Source organism: Xenopus laevis, chromosome 2L (genome assembly GCF_017654675.1).
Source record: "Xenopus laevis strain J_2021 chromosome 2L, Xenopus_laevis_v10.1, whole genome shotgun sequence".
Lineage (NCBI taxonomy): Eukaryota > Metazoa > Chordata > Amphibia > Anura > Pipidae > Xenopus > Xenopus laevis.
The window spans coordinates 167,522,416-167,543,909 of NC_054373.1; the positions used below are offsets into that span (position 1 = coordinate 167,522,416).

The 21,494-nt window shown below is 42.1% G+C and overlaps 1 protein-coding gene across 3 annotated transcripts in view; it reads left to right on the forward strand.

The window, feature by feature from the left end:
• The first annotated feature begins 10,298 nt into the window (after window positions 1-10,298).
• The window catches only part of lats2.L (large tumor suppressor kinase 2 L homeolog), a 42,097-nt gene continuing 30,901 nt past the window's right edge, over window positions 10,299-21,494 (forward strand). Inside the window, exons 1-3 of one of the 3 annotated variants that reach the window (XM_018247738.2) lie at window positions 10,299-10,866; window positions 12,314-12,532; window positions 14,357-14,901. In XM_018247738.2, the coding sequence (XP_018103227.1) occupies window positions 14,548-14,901 (354 nt within the window). In that variant the 5' untranslated portion in view covers window positions 10,299-10,866; window positions 12,314-12,532; window positions 14,357-14,547. The other 2 variants (XM_041582669.1, XM_018247740.2) reach the window with 2 other exon arrangements.

Sequence of the window (21,494 nt, forward strand, 5' to 3'; positions counted from 1 at the left end):
ATCAAAGGATGAACTTTCACTTTCACCCATTGATAAATACTCTATTAACGATTCCATAGAAATGAATGGAGAGTGGTGGAATTTCACTCTAGAGGACTGTGGCGATCTCTAACTTCACTTATTGATAAATATACCCCTTTGGGTTTACCCCTACACTGTTGTTTTAGGTAGAGGCGTCTGCTCTGTTCTACATGTATTTCAGGTGTCTCCAGAAGAAATGTTGTGTATAGGAAAAAAAAACCTTCACTGAAATACACAGGTGAGGTATCTGTTATCTTGAAACCTAGAAAGCTGCAAATTATGGGAAATCCAAAAAGCTCCAAATTATGGGAAGGCCATCTCCAATAGTCTCATTTAAGTCAAATAATTCCAATTTTTTTTTAATTATTTCCCTTTTCTCTGTAATGATAAAACAGTATTTTGTACTTGATGGTAACTAAGCTGCATGATTCCATGTTGGTGGGAAAACAATCCTATTACATTTATTTAATGATTTTTTTTTTTGTCGACTTAGGGGCAGATTTCAAAGCTCACCACAGAAAATTCACCCACTTATTTCATTCCTAGGGGATTTTCAGGAGTATATTTATCAATGGGTTAGAGTTCACTACTTGATCCAAATTATGGAAAGAGCCCTTATCTAGAAAACCCCAAGTCCCAAGCATTGTGGATAACAGGTCCAATACATCAGTAATGAAAATTCGAGTGGCAGATCTAAAGCTATAGTTCCCATCATTCTATAAAAAACACCCCTGCCATAAAATATAAGGATTTGAAAAGCCACTAGTGAGTTCCATGACTACCCTAAACATGGATGCAAAAGTAGGGGCAACCAATTCAGTTACATTCTCCAGCACCATCCCAGCTACTATAGGTTGCGGGATCAGTGATCCAACCCCACCATGACTGCATAGCTGAGAAGTAGTGATCCCCAATATTATTTTTATATCCCCACTGTAATGGTGCTTACCCAAGCGATGGTCACAATGTGCAGTGTCAGACTGGGACACCAGGGGCCCACCCAAAAACCTTTGACTAGGGGCCCACCAATTAATCTTAGACGAGGGGTCCACTCTTAGTAGTATTATTCTTCCTCTCCTCACTCAACCTCTATTCTCCTAGTCTCTTTTCTTTACATACTATAATCTATTATTCCATCTATTTATCCTCTTTGTTCTCATAGAAATAGGGAATGGTAATTAAATAGGCCAAATGTTTAGCAGCATAAGGGCCCACTGACACCTTGGCCCACCGGGACTTTTCCAAGTATCCCGGTGGGCCAGTCCCACACTGACAATGTGCATGAGTGGGTTCAGCCTCTTCAAGATTCGCAGTGGGGCCTTGTGCACAGGATTTTTCATTCCAGCATGCGTCAAAATGTCCGCAATGTACCAAAAACATCATGCTGCCAGTGTGTCCCTATGTTTGGAGCTATTTTTGCCCTTTAAAATACACTGGGGGTCATTTATAAACACTGGGCAAATATGCACCTGGGCAGTAACCCATGGCATACAATCAGTGATTAGCTTTTTCAGCCAGCTGCAAGCTGAGCACTGAAAGCAATCATCTGATTGGTTGTCATGGGTAACTGCCCAGGTGCAAATTTGCCCAATGTTTACAAATGAAAGATTTTTACTAGTGTTCCTGTATTCCCTATCCTGATCTGATTCCTGTTGTGACCATTGGCCTGATAACTAACTGAGAACATGATGGCAATTGTACAAAAGTTTTGTCAGACAAATAGTAGTGACAGTCACCCATTGATATCATCAGATAGGCAATACATGCAGAGATATTATCGTTAGCTGACAGTAATCTTCTTACCTGTCCGATCGACTAAACGACTGATCACCATGGTACGAAAAATGCCAAGGCAATCCACACTTTGTTCAAAAATGAAGGTCTGCAGGTCTTCCTCCCAAACAGAGCATAAAGGCCTGTGCAAATGGCCAATGGCATCCTGCATTGTAAATGACACCTTATGAGTGTAAAGCCTTTCCTTCTTGCAAACAACACAAAGTCATGTGATGTGTTAGCAGTGTATTGTTCATGCTGAAATCAGCCAGTCAGAGGAGGTGAGATCTGTCAGTGACTCACAGCATGAGTGTGTTAAAAAAAAAATGTTAGGTTGAGGAATTCTCATACAAAAGCTGTTTGTAAATCAGATTTATTTCACATCCAATAAAGTTTAAGTCCTGAAATTCACTGGCCAATGTCAGCCCCAGACCGGTAGCAGAATCATCTTCTTATCATCTTCAGCAATCGAGTCCGGAAGCCTTGTCTTGGCTCCGGCATGAACACACCCAATGATTTTTGGCAAAGAAACGCAAGACTTTGCATTTTTAGCTGAAATCTGCGGAATGTGTTCATGCCAGAGCTAACACACGGCTTCTGGATGCGAAGAGAAAACTCTCTGCTAGTGATCAGGGGCTGAAATCGGCCTGTGGATTTCAGCCCCATCTGGCCCTAGCCTAATGGTTTTCTAAATAGTGATGCTACATCTACTTAAGGCTATGGGCAGACAGAGTGTTGGCTCCACTGCACTAGGTCTGGACTGAGATTTAAAACAGGCTCAAGCATTTCAAGTATTCAGAGGCCCAAACAGCCCTCTACAGGCCCAATAAATAGTAACTGTCTATGGCATCTTACAGCAGCCCCTCTGGCTTTTGCCAGAACCCACAGATTGCCAGTACAGGCCTGCGCTGCTCTCACCCTGAATATCTTGTTCAAGCTGAGAGAAGCAGATCCGGCCCATGCCTGATCTCCGCTGATTTAAATTAGATCCGCTTGTGTGCAGGCACATGCAGCAGAAATTGGTCTAAATACATGAAAGCAGGTATTTTTAGGCCAACCTCTGTTCCAGCCCACTACATGTGCCTTCATGCAAGTGGAAACGGTTCAAATGAATGTAGCTGGGGCACGGAGTAGATCCGCTTATCTCAGCCTGCAAAAAGGCTGAGAGCAGAAGTGCCAAGATCCATCTGCCTATAGCCAACTAACCAGACACTTTGGTCAGGGCAATATTTGTAGTACATGCGAACAGCAGAGACATGGTTGGGTGTGAGTGGTGGTGGGTGCCTAGGGGCGCAGCATCTTTAAATCGGCCGTAGATAGCCCAGCACAAATACCAGACCAAAGCTGAATGATTGTCCCATGTGTGTCAGCCTTGAGTCTACAAAAAGCTTGCAACAGCTGCAGTAATGCACAGACATTTCAGAGGCAGTGTACACACAGTCATTCTAGCCAGTCTGGAATAGAATAAAGTAACAATAGAAGTTTGTATGATTACTTATCAGCTATCTAACCTGGTTAATTGTACAAGTAAACAGTTTAGTGTAGGAACTATAGTAGCACATACAGTGTGGTTACATGTGTAAATAAGCCCTTAAACTAACTAATCACAATCCCATAAAGCAAATGAGTCAAAAACATAATGCTTGCTTAAGGCTAGTACGAAACGAGGGCTGAAATCAGACTACTGAAATGTGCAGGCTTGTGCCAACCCCTAAGTAGACAGTAACATCCGCTTCTGTTTTAAAGAAGAATCGTTGTGTCGGCTCCAACAAGAACATGCTCTGCTGATTTCGGTTTGAAAATGCGTTTCTTTGTCAAAATCAGCCGAGTGTGTTCACTCTTGAGCCAAACACTTAAAAATCAGGGGATGTAAAATGGAGGTTTCACTGTAAATGTTTCTAGTAACTGTTGATCAGTTCTGCACAGTTCAGTTCTGGAAGTTTGGACCATTCCTTCTTTCAACTTTGGGGTGGTTTTTGGCTTCCTCACATAATCTGCCTCCTTCAGATCCTTCCACAATATTCCTATAGGATTAATGGGGTTTTCGCCTTCCAACCCTTATTTTTTATTACTTTCTATCTTATATTTGTGACCATTTTTCTAATATTAAAGTTTACAGTTACATTTTTCACCTTCTTATGTCTTTCTAAAGCAGCTCTGGGGGGGGGTCACCAACACTATAAACTGTTCTAAGCAGCTATTATATAAATATTGATACAATAGTTGATAATATTCCACAGATGCTGATGTAACTAATGAAGCAAATTGTGCCAGACTGAAACACCAGAGACACAACATTAAGCTTCAATTTTGGAAAAAACAGTAAAATATAAAAAATGGAATCCAATTTAAAAAAAATATATTTATTTCTGTTGAACAATCTGAAAACAAGTGAACTGGAAAAAAAAAGTGTTTGGAAACAAACACAGGAACAAGAACTTTAACTTGGCCACCCCCAAAACACTATCTTTCATCTCCTTTTTAGCATTCTTTGGTGGATTGAATAGGGTTGCTGTGTTGCTGCGTAACCAACTTTCTCTCGAGTTTCAGTTCACAGAAGGATATCCTGACTTTTTTTCTGCAGAATTTGCAGGTTCAGATTTATAGTTGCATCAATGATGGCAAGCTGTTCTGGTCCAGAGGCAGCAAATCAGGCCCACACCATGATACTGCTACCGCCAGGGTTGGACTGGGGAGCCCGGGGTGTTGGCATGCTGTGCCGCGTGTTTGTGCGCACACAATGATTTTGCCGGAACTGCAAAAGGGAGGTTGCAGCATTAAGAAGCTTCTGAATCACGGATATAGGTGCGGATCTGGCCCAGTCCAGCCCTGGCCACCGCCATGTTTAACAGAGGTTTTTATGTTGGGAAGCAGTGTTTGCCTTTCGCCAATAGTCTTCTGAGCAAAGTATAAATGGGCACCATTTTTTTGGATAATAGTGGCTTTCTCCATGTACACCATTGTTGTTGTCATGTTCAGTATCCCAAAAGCCAGAACAAATGCCAAGGTTATGGTCACGGCTCGCACTTCTGCCTATAACAGCCACGGGAGGAGCCCGTCGCTACTCAGGTCTTAAAGTAAGGGGACCAAGGCGAGGGTTCTGGGCGGGCAAGGGAACCGGAGCATGTGACAGGAGGAACCAAACAGACAGCGCAGTACAGAATCAGGATCCAGAAGAGTAGTCAGTCAAGGTCAGTTCAGCAAAGGAACAGTAAATCAGATTAAGAGCACACCCAGGAACTGTCTCAGAATAGACCTACGAAGGGCAATAAGTCAGTGCAGAGAAGGGGGTTATATAGGCCCCCACTGATCACCTGTGGCCAGACTAGCAGCAGGTAAAACAAGCCATGCCTACTTGCAATTACAAGGATAGCAATAGCAGTGACCCAGAACCGTAGCTGTCTGCTCACATAGGGGCAAATTCACTAACCGGCGGAGTTGCGCCAGCGATGGGTTCGCTGCACTTCGCCTGGCGCTCTGCAAATTCACTAAAATGCGAAGTTGCGATCAGCGTAATGAAAGGTAGCGAAGTTGCGCTTGCGAAAATTCACCAGGCAAAGCGAAGCTGCGCTAGCGAAGGGGAATTTGCATACGGCAGGAACTTAAAAGTTTGAATGGATGTATATGTTACAGCAAATAGATAAAACTACACAACCCAGGGAACCTTAATAAATGCAAATAGAGAAGTTTTATTGCCCTACACATGTGCCCAGAGTATAGTTTCTGTGCCATATGTTATGAAAAGTAGGGGGGAAGCAGGGTACCCAAAAAAAAATTTTTCATCCTTTTGCAGCCTATCACCCATGAAAATGGAAAAGACGCCAATGTTTTTTGACTTTTTTTTTTTGAAGTCCTATCTACTCTATTGCACTTCGCCAGGTCTGAGCTGGTGAAGGCAAGTCTGGCGTAAGCTGTAACGTTCAGTAAAATCAACTTCTTAGTAAATTTGCGTAGTAACGATTTTTAGCCCTGGTGAAAATTCGCCTGGCGTTAGAGTGCGAAATTGCGCTAGAGTCTATCTCCTTCGCTAGCGTATTTTCGCCAGCGCCCAGTAGAAAATGGGCGAAGTATCAAACTTACTTAACGCTGGCGAATTTGCGCAAGCGTTCACCACTTCGCACCTTAGTGAATTTCCCCCATAGAGTAGAGGCAAGAGACAGCAGAATGTTACAGTTGTAAGAGAGGCCTTTAGTTCTTTAGAGGTTAGCCATGAGCATTACATACCTTGCTGTGACCTTTGTAAGTCAACCACTTGAGCTGCCTCAATTTGTGCCTTGTACAAAATCTGCCTGACAGAAGTTCAAACTCTTTAGAAATCATTTTGTGATTTCCATTGTTTGCTCCTTAAAAAAACTTCCAAGCCCCTGTGTTATTACAGGAAAACTTTACCCCCAAAATTAATATTTAAGCAACAGATCGTTTATTTCAAATTAAGTAACATATTAAAGAATCTTACTAAACTAGTATAGGGCCCTATAGGGATACAGGCCCTATAGAGTTAATCTTTTCACCATTTCCTTGGGTTATTGGGTAGATCCCTACCCAATAACCCAAGGAAATGGTGAAAAGATTAACTCTATAGGGCCTGTATCCCTATAGGGCCCTATACTAGTTTAGTAAGATTCTTTAATATGTTACTTAATTTGAAATAAACGATCTGTTGCTTAAATATTAATTTTGGGGGTAAAGTTTTCCTGTAATAACACAGGGGCTTGGAAGTTTTGTTACAAAATAACCTTTACAGTGATAGGCTGAGAGATTTGATGACACTGCTCTGACTCACTCCTATATAGTGTGTGCAGGGAGTGGCCTCTTCCTCTTTTGCCTCTGGATGTGATTCCAGCTGGATGTGCTCAGGGGGACTGAGTGCAATAGGCCCAGAAGAAGTCATGTGTCCAAGTCGGGGACCAGGCAACCCCGTGAATGAGGAATAGTCACACTAGGGCAGACTTGTCATAGTCTCTCTAGGAGAGAAAGGCAGAGAGGATAGAGAGAAAGAGCAGCTGAAGCTCCAACAAGGATTTGCAGTAAGGGAGTAGCTTCCCAGAGGCTCTGTGTGTTGCCTCCAGTCAGGGACCTCAGTGAAGAGGGACTGTAGGGTAGAAGCTGCTTGCCTGACAACTTCCAGGAGGGAAAGGTTGTACTGCATTTGCCTGTGTACTCTCTGTGTGAGCCTGCCTTGTTCTGTGTGAACTCTCAATATGCTGTTTTCCTCAACCTCCTGCGTGAGTACTGAAACCTGTGGTTATTTGCCCTTTTTGGCATAATAAACCGTTCCTGATTGTTAAGAACCTCCTGGCGCCCAAGTTGTTTTTGTGTGCACAGTAGCCTGGGGGGGATGTAGTTGCACTACACCATAGAGGGAACACTTCCACATGGCGAAGGACCTGACCCTGTTTGTGAGTCCTTGTAGATGATAAACTTGGCTGTAGCAAGCAATGCCAGTCGGCAGCATCAAGGGCAAATAAGGTCTTGAGTTGTATTAAAAGGGGCAGAGAGTCACGGGAGGAGGGGGTCGTTCTTCCACTGTATTGAGCACTTGTAAGGCCCCATCTAGAATATGCCGTACAGTTTTGGTCTCCATCACTCAAACAGGACATTATTGTATTAGAGAGGGTACAGAGAAGGGCAACTAAGCTGGTAAAAGGTATTGAAAATCTTAGCTATGAGGAAAGACTGGCCAAATTGGGGATGTTCACGCTGGAGAAGAGGCGCTTAAGGGGTGATATGATGACTATGTATAAATATATAAGGGGATCATATAATAATCTCTCTAATGTTTTATTTACCAGTAGGTCTTGCCAGCTGACACGAGGTCACCCATTCTGATTAGAAGAAAAGAGGTTCCGCCTAAATATTCGGAAGGGGTTTTTTACAGTGAGAGCTGTGAAGATGGTGAATTCTCTCCCTGAATCAGTGGTACAGGCTGATACATTAGATAGCTTTAAGAAGGGGTTGGATGGCTTTTTAGCAAGTAAGGAAATACAGGGTTATGGGAGATAGCTCATAGTCCAAGTTGATCCAGGGACTAGTCCGATTGCCATTTTGGAGTCAGGAAGGAATTTTTCCCCCTCTGTGGCAAATTGGAGAGGCTTCAGATGGGTTTTTTGCCTTCCTCTGGATCAACTGGCAGATAGGTAGTTAATAAAAAAAAAAAAGGTTGAACTCGATGGACATGTGTCTTTTTTCAACCTTACTTACTATGTTACTATGTTACTATGTGCTTCTACTGCTAGCTGGACAGTTTAACTATTTGTGTGCTATGCAGCCCAAATAGGTGTTACACTAGTATATATATATTTAAGTAAATATTACTCTCTTACATCTCTTGCCTTGAACCACCTTTTTTTTGATGGTCTGTGTGCTGTCTCAGAGATCACCCGACCAGAAATACTACAACTCTTAACTGTAACAGGAAGAAGTGGGGAAGCAAAAGACAGAACTCTGTCTTTTAATTGGCTCATGTGACCTAACAAGCCCTTAGTTTTTAAAATGGCAATTTTCGAATTTAGGATTACCCAATGGCACAAGTGTATTATTATGAAAATGGTTTATTTATATGAAGCAGGGTTTTAGCTGTTTTATGCAATATCTTTTTATAGAGACCTACATTGTTCGGGGGGTATAGTTTTCCTTTAAGTGCAAACAGTGAAGATCCAGATTTCTATTCTGCAAATAAGTTTGGGTCTCCCACACTCACATTTGATCCCATTGATTGAAACATTGCCCCTGACCAACGACTCCTTTATAACAAAGCCCCAGACCAACGACTCCCTTATAACAAGCAGGGCCGCCATTAGAAATCACGGGGGCCCCATACAACAAAATTTTCGGGCCCTGCCCACCCTGGCACCCAAGCCCCACCCCTGATCCCGCCCACTCCACATCACAATTAAAAAGACCACACAGACATCAGCACTAAAAAAGTAACTCCCCCACACATATTGATGGTCAAGGTCGCCTTATAAGGTAAAAAAACATTGGTGCCAGGGCCCAGCATAAAAGTTTTTTTTAAAAAAGCATTGGTGCCAGGGCCCCCCTTACAAGTTAAAAAAAATTGGGGCCCCAAAAGTTATTTTAAAAAAAAACATTGGCGCCAGGGCCCCCCTTACAAGTTAAAAAAAAATTGGGGCCCCAAAAATTATTTAAAAAAAAAAAAACATTGGCGCCAGGGCCCTCCTTACAAGTTAAAAAAAATTGGGGCCCCATAAAATATTTTTTAAAATAAAACATTGGTGGCCAGGGGGTTAAATAAAAACCCACATTGGTGTCAGTAGCATTAAACTCGTGGCTTCAGGACTTTAATTACAGCTGTTTTCGTGACTTTGGGTCTTTTCGCCTCTTCAGGACTTCAGTGTCGGCTCCTTTCGTGACTTCGGGTCTTTCCGCTGCTTAGGACTTTGTATGTTCGGCACTTCCGCATTCTGCCTCTTCGGGACTTCGCAAGCAGAGGCACGGCTGCGGAGCGTTCAAGGGGGCCCGGCTCTTCAAAAAGTGCAGCACTGCCGGGCCCCCCTTCAGCCCCGGACACTTGTCCCCCCTCTCCCCCCCTGATGGCGGCCCTGATAACAAGTCCCTGACCAACGACCCCCTTATAACAAAGTCCATGACCAACAACCCCCTTATAACAAAGTCCCTGACCAACGACCCCCTTATAACAAAGTCCCTGACCAACAACTCCTTTATAATAAAGTCCCTGACCAACGACTCCCTGATAATAAGTCCCTGACCAACGACTCCCTGATAACAAAGTCCCTGACCAACGACCCCCTTATAACAAAGTCCCTGACCAACGACTCCCTTATAACAAAGTCCCTGACCAACGACTCCCTGATAACAAAGTCCCTGACCAACGACCCCCTCATAACAAAGTCCCTGACCAACGACCCCCTTATAACAAAGTCCCTGACCAACGACCCCCTTATAACAAAGTCCCTGACCAATGCCTCCCTGATAACAAAGGCCCTGACCAACGACCCCCTTATAACAAAGTCCCTGACCAACGACCCCCTTATAACAAAGCCCCTGACAAACGACCCCCTTATAACAAAGGCCCTGACCAACGACCCCCTTATAACAAAGTCCCTGACAAACGACCCCCTTATAACAAAGCCCCTGACCAATGACTCCTTTATAAGTAGTTGGGGGGGACTGCGCCACCATTTGGGACGACATGTTGAAAGGTAGATAAAACATAGAATTTCTTTGCCACTGTAAATAAAATGTCCATAATGTGAATATCAGGGTAGTTTTGAAAGAGTGTTACTGTCTCCTCATAATTGTTTGAGGTCAGAGTTGAGGTTTGTACATCATTCGCCTGTCATTCAGATCAAGGTTTTTCAAGAATTCACCTCTGCTGTCAGTTTTTATGATGAAAGAAGAAAACTGTTATTCACCTGAGTCTGTCACCTCCCTGTGCCCCGCCCTCCCGTGGCGCCACTGCAGCCCCTCCACATAAAGGAGCAAGGTCACGTGGTGCAGGCGCGGCTCCATCAGAGGGAGAGGGATAATGCTGCGTGCAACACTGTCGCTACTTCTAATGAGTATGAGACAATAAAAAGCTGCTGGAGGCGGTACTAACCACAGACATACAGCAACATGAGCTATTATTATTATTATTATGATGGGACAGTGTGGAAGGCAGGAGGGCTTCTACAGTATTGGGGCGGAAAAGGCTAATTAACGTAATGAAATAAGGCTGCTGGCAAGTTAATGGGCTAATTATTAAGAATACTGGAGCCGTGGGTAGGATAAAAGGTGCAGTTGTGGTAAATGAGAGAAGCCGTCAGGCGGCCTCTAATACTCAGTATAAGTTATCCGCGCCACAGGCCGAAGAGAGGAAAATTAGGATTCCGAAAAGCCACGCCCCGTTTTACACCTTCCAATCCCCAGTTCTCACAGCGATGACGCAGGCGGGAGCTTCCACGTGACCGCAATGGAATGCAAACAATGCGGCGGGCGCCCAAGTCCATCCCGCTGCAGTCTGTCGGCGGTGACGAGCAGTGAGGCCACCTCGAGAGAAGCGGACTTGCGGGGGGAACCGCCTGTTGAGCTTCAGCGATCGCAACTCCGGTAAACTGGCTAGAGCGTCCCATGTTGGGATGGGGGTGCACAGGAGAGGGAGTCCCGGGGAACATGCTAATGACACGTAATGTTCCTGGCTGCACGAGTCTTAATATGTTCCCAGCACTGACAGCATGGCCTTAGCGCCTCTACTCCCCAGCACACTTCTACTACTACTTTCCTATGCTCTCTCCTCTGCAACTTTTCCATTGGTCCTCATGTCTGATAAGTTATAGTTCTGCAATTATTTACTTCCCCGCTTCCCACAGTGCTCTCTTGTTGTTCTGTATCTCAGACTCCTGCAACTAAACCATCTTTTCCTCTGTGAGGCTACAATTCTTACTACTCTTTCTCTTCAGGCCCTCTCCTTTTACACCACTGCTTGGTTACTAGGACATGGACCCTAGCAACCACATATCTGCTAAAATTCCAAACTGGAAAGTTGCTGGACACAAAATGATTCAAAAGCTTTATGTCAAGCAAAATTGCCTCAATTTATAGTCCTGTGCATCATACAGTTTAAATGTGACCTACTCCATGTAAACGTACAGAGTAATGCAACTTGTAAGTTCCATAGTGCCTTTTCAGGCCTAAAGTATAAAATTTCTACCCCCCTTCCGCACAAAAACAATTTATGCTTTATACTTTATTTTTCTCCTGAAACTCTCCCTACTATACCTGCTATCCCACAGTCACACTCCCTTCCCAGAGACTATTATCCACTGTTACTATAGGCACCATCTCTCCCTACTATACCTGCTATCCCACAGTCACACTCCCTTCCCAGAGACTATTATACCACTGTTACTATAGACACCATCTCTCCCTACTATACCTGCTATCCCACAGTCACACTCCCTTCCCAGAGACTATTATCCACTGTTACTATAGGCTCCATCTCTCCCTACTATACCTGCTATCCCACAGTCACACTCCCTTCCCAGAGACTATTATCCACTGTTACTATAGGCACCATCTCTCCCTACTATACCTGCTATCCCACAGTCACACTCCTTTCCCAGAGACTATTATCCCACTGTTACTATAGGCACCATCTCTCCCTGCTATACCTGCTATCCCACAGCCATACTCCCTTCCCAAAGACTATTATACCACTGTTACTATAGGTACAATGTCTCCCTACTACTATGCCATAGCCACAGTGGTGGGACATCTGGGATTTTGAGCTCAAAGCATCTGGGGGGGGGGGGGGGTCACTGTTCCTAGTGCTAATCTTGAGGGATTTGTTTTTGCATTTATATCCATGTGTTTTCCATGTGGGTTGTGTTTTCTCCATGTGAGAGGGTGGCTGCTTTTCTTCAGTAGGAAACAACAATAAAAATAAAGCTCAGTGCTTTGCTGTCCAGGCCCATATTATTTGCTATGAATGGAAGGCACATGAGTTTTTTTTATGCCTGTGCTTAGGATCTCTGATCAGACTGTAAATTCTCCCCAGCCTGGAATGTGCCTCTGTGACTGAGGAGCTGACGCCAAGAGGAAAAAGGAGGCGGCAGAGGAGGAGGAAAAGCAGAACCTCCAGCACTATCCCAAAGAAAAAGGCAGCCGTCTTATTTCTGCGTTTCTCTACAATCTGGAAAGGCTGATTCTGTGGAATTGCAGAGTATGTTGGGAATAACGAGGCGCCAGCACGAGGAGCTCTGGGAGACAAGCCAAGGTAACGTTCAAAGCTCCTGACTCTTCTGCATGGACTTTTGTTAGGACTGGTATTTAATATTTGAGGAAGGGCCATGCAGTCCCGAAACGTTTGATCGTTTGAAAAGTGTTGTATAGCACTATTGAATAAATTTGGGATCACCCCGTTTGCTGCAACCACAGGTATTGGCATTCTTCTCTATTTGGATTTAATATTTGTCAACACTCTGTAGACATCCTCTAACTGCTCAGAACTTCTTAGCACCCAGTTGTTGATAGAGAAAGAGTAAATGAAAACGGAGAGTGAGCAAGGATGAATGGCACAACAAAGATACACTCCCTGGATTTCTCTAGTTAAAGAAAAAGGTATGGAACCCATGATAGGCAAGAAAGTTGCTCGACTTCTGCTGAACTACAATTAACAACAATGCCCTTTTCCCTTATTGGAGGTCAGGAAAACATGGAGCCCAGAAAGTTGTCTTTTCTTGGTGCCCAAACATTGTTGTTTTGTATTTTTTTGAAAGACCATGTCATTCTAAGCAACTTTCCAATAGACATTTATGATACATTATCGTTGATTTCTAAAATTTGTTGTTTTTTTATTCTTGTTCATTCTTGTTCTCTGACTTCATGAAACACTTTAGCAGGTCAGTGCTCAAAATCTGTTTGAAGAGCTTGATTCTGCTACATAGTTTCAGTAGTCCGGACCAGGAATGCAAAGTATATAAACAAAACATGTATAATATGTAAAAGTTTGTTTAAAGGGACATATGCATCTCTTTTCAACATGAAGTGAATGAATAGGGCATGTGCCGAACATAGATTTTGCCTATTGGTTTAATTAAGAAATACGTTTTTTTTTTTGTTATTTCTGGCACTAAACAAGAATATGAAGCCAGTTACACTTCCTGCTGTTTTCTTTCTGATGAACCTAATCACCAGTCCATTGAGAAGCCCCTGATAATCAGGCTGCTGCTTAGATATCGGAGATGTTTGTTTGCTTAAAGATACATACTCTGAACAAATTGCCCTGTTTATAAAGGAAGGAAGGGTTAAAGTCAGTGAAAATAACCTATTTCAAATAAGTGTTTTAGTATGGCAAAAAAAAAATAATGGCCGTTTTAGTTGTATATTGCCCCTTTAATCAGAATAGGCATTTGAGCCATAGGTTGCACCCCTGTTATACAGAGTGGATGTCTGCACGCGGGTGATTGGATGTGGTTGGAGCCTAGAGACTGACAAGCCATTTATTAGCCTGTAGGATGTGTGCATTGACAGTTAATGGGTTTAACATCAGGGGGAAGTGTGTAAAGGCAGTGTTGTGAATGCTGCTTGTGGGCAGAGAGCACCAGTACGAATGTTTGGGGAAGAATGTGACCAGATGTGGATATAACCTGTCTCACTGACCCGTTACTGAGCGTGTGGAAATAACTTGTGTGGGTGTAATTGAAAGAAGATGTGCAGGAAAAACATTTCATAGGTGTATGCAATTCTGGGATTATGTACCTACATGTCAATGTGAGCGTTAAATCTGCTGCTTACAGGATACTTATATGTGACCGAGAACTAGCAGTACCTAGGATGTTACCTCCACTATGCTCCATATTGATCCTACTATTGTATAGCAGCCTAACACTGTGCAACATCATGTCCATTGATACAGCCTCTATGAAGTGCTAACTCTCTGGCTACATGCCCATAGCACTGACTATCAGTATGGCAGCACTGCTTTTGATTTCCTCGCAATAAGGCACCCTGTCCTAAGGAGGAGAGTTGTTGAGAGGCTGTAGAAGGCCCATTCTCTAATAACCGTGACACACTCATCTCAACTGATGTTTTATTCCAGGCTGAAAATGAGGATCTGTGACATAAAAGAACCATGGAGGAGCTGTGAATTTCGTCATTCGGCAGTAAGAAGAGCAACTAATCTGTAGACATCATGCGTAAATACCGTGGATGTATTAACGGGGGTCATTTTCCATAAAGCGCAGTAGTACGGCAATAAGAAGTGTATGTAGAGACTAAACTGGATTAGCCATGAGGCCAAAGACTTTTCCTGCTACTACATATTCTGGCAACAGCAGGCAGAGACTGCAGGAAATACGTGAGGGCTTAAAACAGCCCCCCAAACCTTCAACCCAGGGATTGCCTGTTGGACCTGCCAACGAAACCCTGCTGGACCCTAAAGTTCTGCAGAGCAAGGATGGTGCCAGGCAACAGCAGCAGCAGCAACAGCAGCTCCGCCAGCCGGCAAAGTTTGCACCCTATCAAAAGGCTCTACGAGAAATCAGGTACTCCCTGCTGCCTTTCGCCAACGAATCCGGGAACCCGGTGACCGTGGAAGTGAATCGACAGATGCTACAAGAGCTGGTGAATGTAGGATGTGATCAGGTAGGCTTTTCATCTTTAAAATGAATATCTCAGGGGTGGGGGCATGCTGCATCATGCAGTTTTTAGCTTAAATAGTATATTTTTTTAAAACAATTGCATCTTATTGAGTGCTCTACCCTTTTACTACCTTGCAAGGCCAAAACATGGAGTAGCTTCATTTTCCATGTTTGCCCAGTTTAGCTCAAGAAATAATAGAAACCAGGTTATTCCTAATTACAGTAAAAAGTATCTTCAGAACAAGCCCTATTTGTTGCACTTGTGTTGAACAATGGGGTATACTGCCTCCTTAAATGCTAAAACTACTGAAAGTGAGGTCCGAAACATGCATCTGTACAAATAGGAATGAAGTGGGTATGAACATGTTTGGCTCAAGTGCTGCTGAATGTTCAATGCCCTATGCCAAGACCAATACATTCATGTGATGTACAAAGCCAAGAGTCCAGTTTCAATGTCCAGTGAGACCGTTCCCGGACTGTGGGGTTGGCCTTGCTTGGAGGGGGACAGTAGGTTGGGGCTCAGCAAAGTGCCATTTGCATTGAAACCTTATTTACTGTTCCGGATTCCCCCTGAATCAATTGTAGGATGATAGTAACAGTGTTTTTTCTGTGTATGTTGTAACATTGTTGTAAGATTATAGGGGCTGAGCAAACTGCATTAGAAAGAGATTTGAACACAAAACGTCTGGGATAACAACCGATACTGCACAGTAATAGAAAGTCACTTGTCTGGGGTCACCTTGAACATTCAGCAGCAACTTGTTAGTTGTTTGGATTGTGATAGAACATCTTATTTGCTTCTTTTTCTTGAGAAGATCATCACTGGGCATGTTGTAGGCCTGGAGAGGTTCTTGGCCACTTTCCAGGTGGCTTGTTGTAAATCACGACAACTAGATAAGATCAAGTTGTAAAAGCCATTTTTGTAAAGCTGGCCATACAGTTTTCAATTAATATTGTTTTTGGTACGTGGGTGTTGGGGGGGATGATCCGGACAAGATAGGGCCCTTTCAATAAAAGGGAAGAATAATGCTATTCAGGCACTTGGGAATAATCCTCATGTTAAGAGCACAAGATCCACTTAAAACGCATTGTAACCTTGGTACTCTCTGCATGTGGAATGAGAAAATTCACTGAGCTGGTAGTTAGGTTGTTGGTTTAATTTACTCGTTTGTAATCTAGTAAATAGTGCCTCATTGTATAGCTTTGATCTCTGGTTTGAAATCCTGCTTGTTTAATATGAAAAACATTGAAAGCACAATGTGGAAACACATGTGGAATGAGAGCCCATGCTCAACATATGAATTACAATTTTTTTTCCCTTGCTTAATTGTCTATTGCATCATTTAAAATAAAAATAGTCATTGACATACATACATACATACATACATACATACATACATACATGTATATGTATATACAGTGTACAAGTTCCTTCCTCGGGGGGCAGAGGGGAGAGTCTGCAGCTTAACTCTGCTAATCCGTCTGCATTCCTGTGCACAGTAGGCTGTATATACTCGAGCTCTGTGCACTGTTTCAGGGGGCCACATAATAGACGGGAGGCTTTCACGCTAAGCTGCATAGCCAGAGCCTATTTTATCTTGTCATCTCCATTACATTTTGGTCTCGGAATTCAAGGCTTAGCTATTTTTATTGATGGCTATCTAGAGCCCTTTGGTCTCACCCGCAATTATAATTTTGGAAATGCAAAAACTCTCCTGAAAATAGGCATATTAAATGCTCCAGCTACTGTGGCCTTAATAAATGGGCTATTCAATTTGGTCTTTGACTTATGATACTAGATACTGTCTTTATGCGCTGTATATGTATGTATATATATATATATATATATATATATATATATATATATATATATATATATATATATATATATATATATATATATATATATAATACACAAGAGCCATGAATGCCCTATAAATTATATCTTTATAATCAGAGCTTAGCAATGTCATTTCATGTCACAGGACTCACTCAAACTTGTGTATTATAAAAAATAAAGTACCCAATGTTGAAAAATATGAGGATATTAGAAGTCATCTCAGAAGTTCCTTCGGCCTCGTGTTTTTATATGGTCATGGAACTCCTCGGTAACTTATAATATCCTTATTTTACAAGAGGGGGTACTTTATTCACTATATATAATATATACCATCTATATCTTATTATAAACATAGCCTGCAGCCTGGTACATTTATATGGTTATAGTAATCAACCGGTATCTCATTCACAATGAAGTGCTTTTCCCTCTCAAAATGATGGATATTTGCTCTAAAAGTATCAATGCTTTGACTTTGTTATTGCAGAGCAGTTGATGCTTAATAAAGTGGCTTGTGTATGGCCAGCTAAATGGAGCAAGGAATGGCAAACCTTGGAGCAAAGAGTGTGCTTATTCATTTTGGCTCTACCTTTATGTTCAGTTTAAGCAGTTTTCATTTAGTTCTATCAGGATGGCAAGGGCATTACCATGATTTTGATCCGCACTGTGCCATTGGCCTTTCGCTAGCCTTGCATGTTAAGATTTTATTCATTGTATGGCAAACGTTTGGATATCAATTGTACATTTTAACGCATCGATCCAAAACTAAACATTCAGATTTGAACTGTAGAATTAAAGTAGGAAAAATAACAAATCAGACTGTTCTGACCATTAATTGACAGAAAACAATCGCATGAAAGTTATGTCCGTAGGATCATTTGGAGCTCACATCTGAAACGATGTTTCATACGATTATATTGGCCTGTGTATGTCCAGTTTAAAGCTGGCCATAGATGTGCAGATTTTACTCTTTTGGCCGGCGACCGATCAGTCATTGGAATCTCCCAACCTACCTAAGATTAAATAAAGTTCAAAAGAACAAATCAGACAATTCTCTGGCCACTTGTTGACAGGCAGCAATCGTATGAATGTTATGTCCGACAAATAGTAGTGACCATTTCCCATTGATATCTTTAGATAGGCAATACATGCAGAGTTATCGTTAGCTGACAGAAATATTTTAACCTAATCTACTAAACGACTGATAACCATGGTAGGAAAAATGTGGTAGGAAAAATGTTGTGTCCAAATAACTAAGACCCTTTATCTGGAACAGCCCAGGTCCCAAGCATTTTGGCCACACAATCCTGTACCTGTATTACCAGTGGCGAGCATGTGTGTTTTTCGTACCGTGGGGAAAGGTCGTTTTAATCGATCGGACAGGTTAGAAGATTTTTGTCGGCTAACGATAATAACTCTGCATGTATTGCCTATTTGACAATATCAATGGGTGACTGTCACTACTATTTGTCAGTTGACTTTTGTACGATTGCTTTCTGTCAATTCATGGACAGAACATCGTCTGATTTGTTCTTTTTACTACTTAATTTAATATGAATGGTTAGTAGTAGGTCGGAAGATTGCAATGAACAATCGGTCTTCCGACATAAGGCTAAATCTGCATGTCTATGGCCAGCTTTAGGGATAGGATATACTTACCTTCAACTAACTTGTCAGGCAAAAGTTTGATGTGAAAATGAGTACGTTCCTGATTGGATTTTTCACAAGCAAATTTTTGACTAAAAGCTGCCGGGTTTTTGAAAAACCACAGATGGTCGAAGGTAAGCAAATCTGTTAGGGGTACCTTTAGTAATATTTTCCATACCATTGCATTATGTTACAAATTGCTGAGCAGCAGGTTTACTTTAATAATCCAAAAAAAAAAAAAGCACAAGTGGCACATGGCTTCAAGTTGTGAATCTGGCATCATTCACTCTTGCAAATTATATCTTTGCATCTGATCAGACATCTGCAGCCGGTCCTCATGGATTCATCTTTCTCTGAGGTCATGCCCAATACACATTGGTCTCCAACCCTGCACATCAAGCAGCACTTTCTACAGGTACCCTGCATAGAGAAAAGCTTCAAACCTTAAATGGATACAGAGAGTTGTGTGCTCCACCAGCACTCAAGGGGACAGATGCCACATGACTGTAGCCATCTACAAAGTTATGCCCCTGTCCGCTGTTTGAGGGCATTCCTTAGCAAACCTGTGATTCTTTACACCTGAAATATTGAAATACATGGAAGACCACTATATGATTAGGTGGCTATACACTAGGTGATCCCTCAGTGTATTTAACCATTATTAAAAACAAGAGGGTTAAAAGGTGCACTCCCAGCAAAATAAACATGAGGTGCAATCCTAACTGTACTCCCCAACTGAGTCACTGAAGAGAAGAATAGAATTCAATCCGTTTTATTCCATCCAAAAGTTACAAAAACAAAACATTGGCCCTACACGCTTCGACCGTTTAAGGTCTTCATCAGGGGCAAATTATAGTAAAGAAAAAAGGCCATTCTATCTGTGGGTCACACGGACTAATTCCGTTGGAGTAGTTCTATAGGTGCTTGCCACCTCCCGTTGTTGGCCAGTCCAAATCATCACAACTGCAAAAAATGAAGAGGAGCACAAGATTTTCTTTAAACAATAAGTATATTAATTAAATACCATTGGAGCCTAGAGGTTTAGTCTGAGACATGTACACCAATAAAACCAAATGACACTCTTATTAAATTAACATTGATCGGTGTAGTCACAAGCCATTATTTGACCCAACTGGGTGAGCCAAGATCAGCAGAATATTCAGGAAGAAAAGTGGCTCTGTCACTACAGGGACTTTTAGATTTGGAAATGAGAGAATATGATGTGTTCTTTGATCCACGAGTAAAACAAAGTGCATGTGATGAGAATTTCTGAAATGCTTACAGTGTCACAGGAAACTCCCGCACAATGGCAGCAGGGTGGAACAGTTCCTTTATGCATCTTTGCTTTGCAGTCGAAAATCCAATTCGCTTAACCTCTCTTTCTCCTGACAAGCATTTGGGTACATTCGTTTCTGTTTGAATATTGTCACTTAATGAAATACCTTAATAGTTTTTGCTCTCACCAAAGCCATTTCCCCTCTTTGACTCATTTTAGATATTGGAATTCATTCCAGCCCCATGTTTAAAGATTTGGATTTGACTTTTGGATTTGAGTGTACAAAAAAAGTAAAACCATTGCTTTTGCTTTATTGCACTTAGACACCGAAGGCCTCAAATCTGTGCTCTCCAATGAAATTTATCAACTCATTAGTGTCTTGAGGTTCTCGTTTTCTGCCACTTATATACTTGACCCTGGGAGCGTTTACCTGTTGAAAACAACATTCTAAACTGCACTGTTAATACAAATTCATCATTCTGGGTAGACTGGGTCAGCATAACTCTTCTTTCGTCCTGTTGTTAGATTGCAAGATAACACTAAAGACTTTTGTTTGGCTATTATATAAGCCAAGTAAGTGTAGCAAGTAAGAAATGCATATTAGGAGTCATTTACTGACTGGCGCAGTGTGCAAAGTGCCGTTTCAGGGGCAAGGTGCCATGTTTTTTTACCCACAATGCAGCATGTAATCATGGCCACAACGATGTGGCAATGTTTCTGATGCAGTTGCGGCTGATTTGTCAAAACTTCAGTTAGTTCACTTTGTGAAATGAAGCAGGTCACTGTGGGAACCTTGCAGCTAACCCCATCTTCAAGATGATGGTAGCTTTAGGGTATCCCTGAATACTATGCTTGATTCCAAGAAGGAGCAGGTTTGACCAAGCGACTACCATGTGGAAGTGTAAAGCTGGCCATAGATGTTAAGATTTTTAAAAGATCTTTTCGTTATCGTGAGACCACGATTATTTGTCCATCAACTAAAAAGACTAAAAAGGTTGCTACCTGCTTGACCCTGCAAACATAGATTGCACTGGGACCAATACAATTTTTTAAACCTGGCCGATCAATTTTCTGACCGATGTCGGACAATTCCCACTAACCTCACTATATTTGACTGGTCGGATTGCACTGAAATCGATCACCAACGAAAGATCTTTGCGTCTATGGGGACCTTAAGGAGTGCCTTTAATGAATGGCGTATATTCATACAGCAACTGTGGCAGACTGCAACTTCATTCTGCCCTGTAATTTTTTATAGTGCTTGAACCCATTTTTGTACCGTCCCAAGTTTCACACATTTGTGTTAAATGAAACTGAATGTTATAATGTTTTGGGTGCTTTTTCCAACATATATTCCATCATTATATAGAGAGGATATTATAAACTTTTTGCAACACTATTACATTCAAATACGTTTGATTTAGCCCCCCGTCTCCTGAACCTGCCACTACTAAATATGTCGGATTCCTGATCAAAAATCCACAGCAATACAATATCAGATTTTCAGACCGACACACGAGAAATAGCCATTAGCCATACTTTAGATTGCTAGGCCAGCAATGCCCCAACAGTAAGTGAAGCATATATGTTTGGATAGTACACATTCTGTATAGATAAACAACACGTAGCTGTATAATACTAAATTCCCCTCACTGGAAATAAGCTTACGTTATTTTGCAAGGCCAAAATTGTCCCAACTGTAAGTGCAAAATAGAAAAATATATCTTCTCTAAAATTCCAACCTGAAAAAAGGAGTATCCTGAACAGTTCTGATGCTCAGTATTTTGGATGACCAAACTATTTGTTATGTAGTGACACCAACACAGCTCTCACCAAC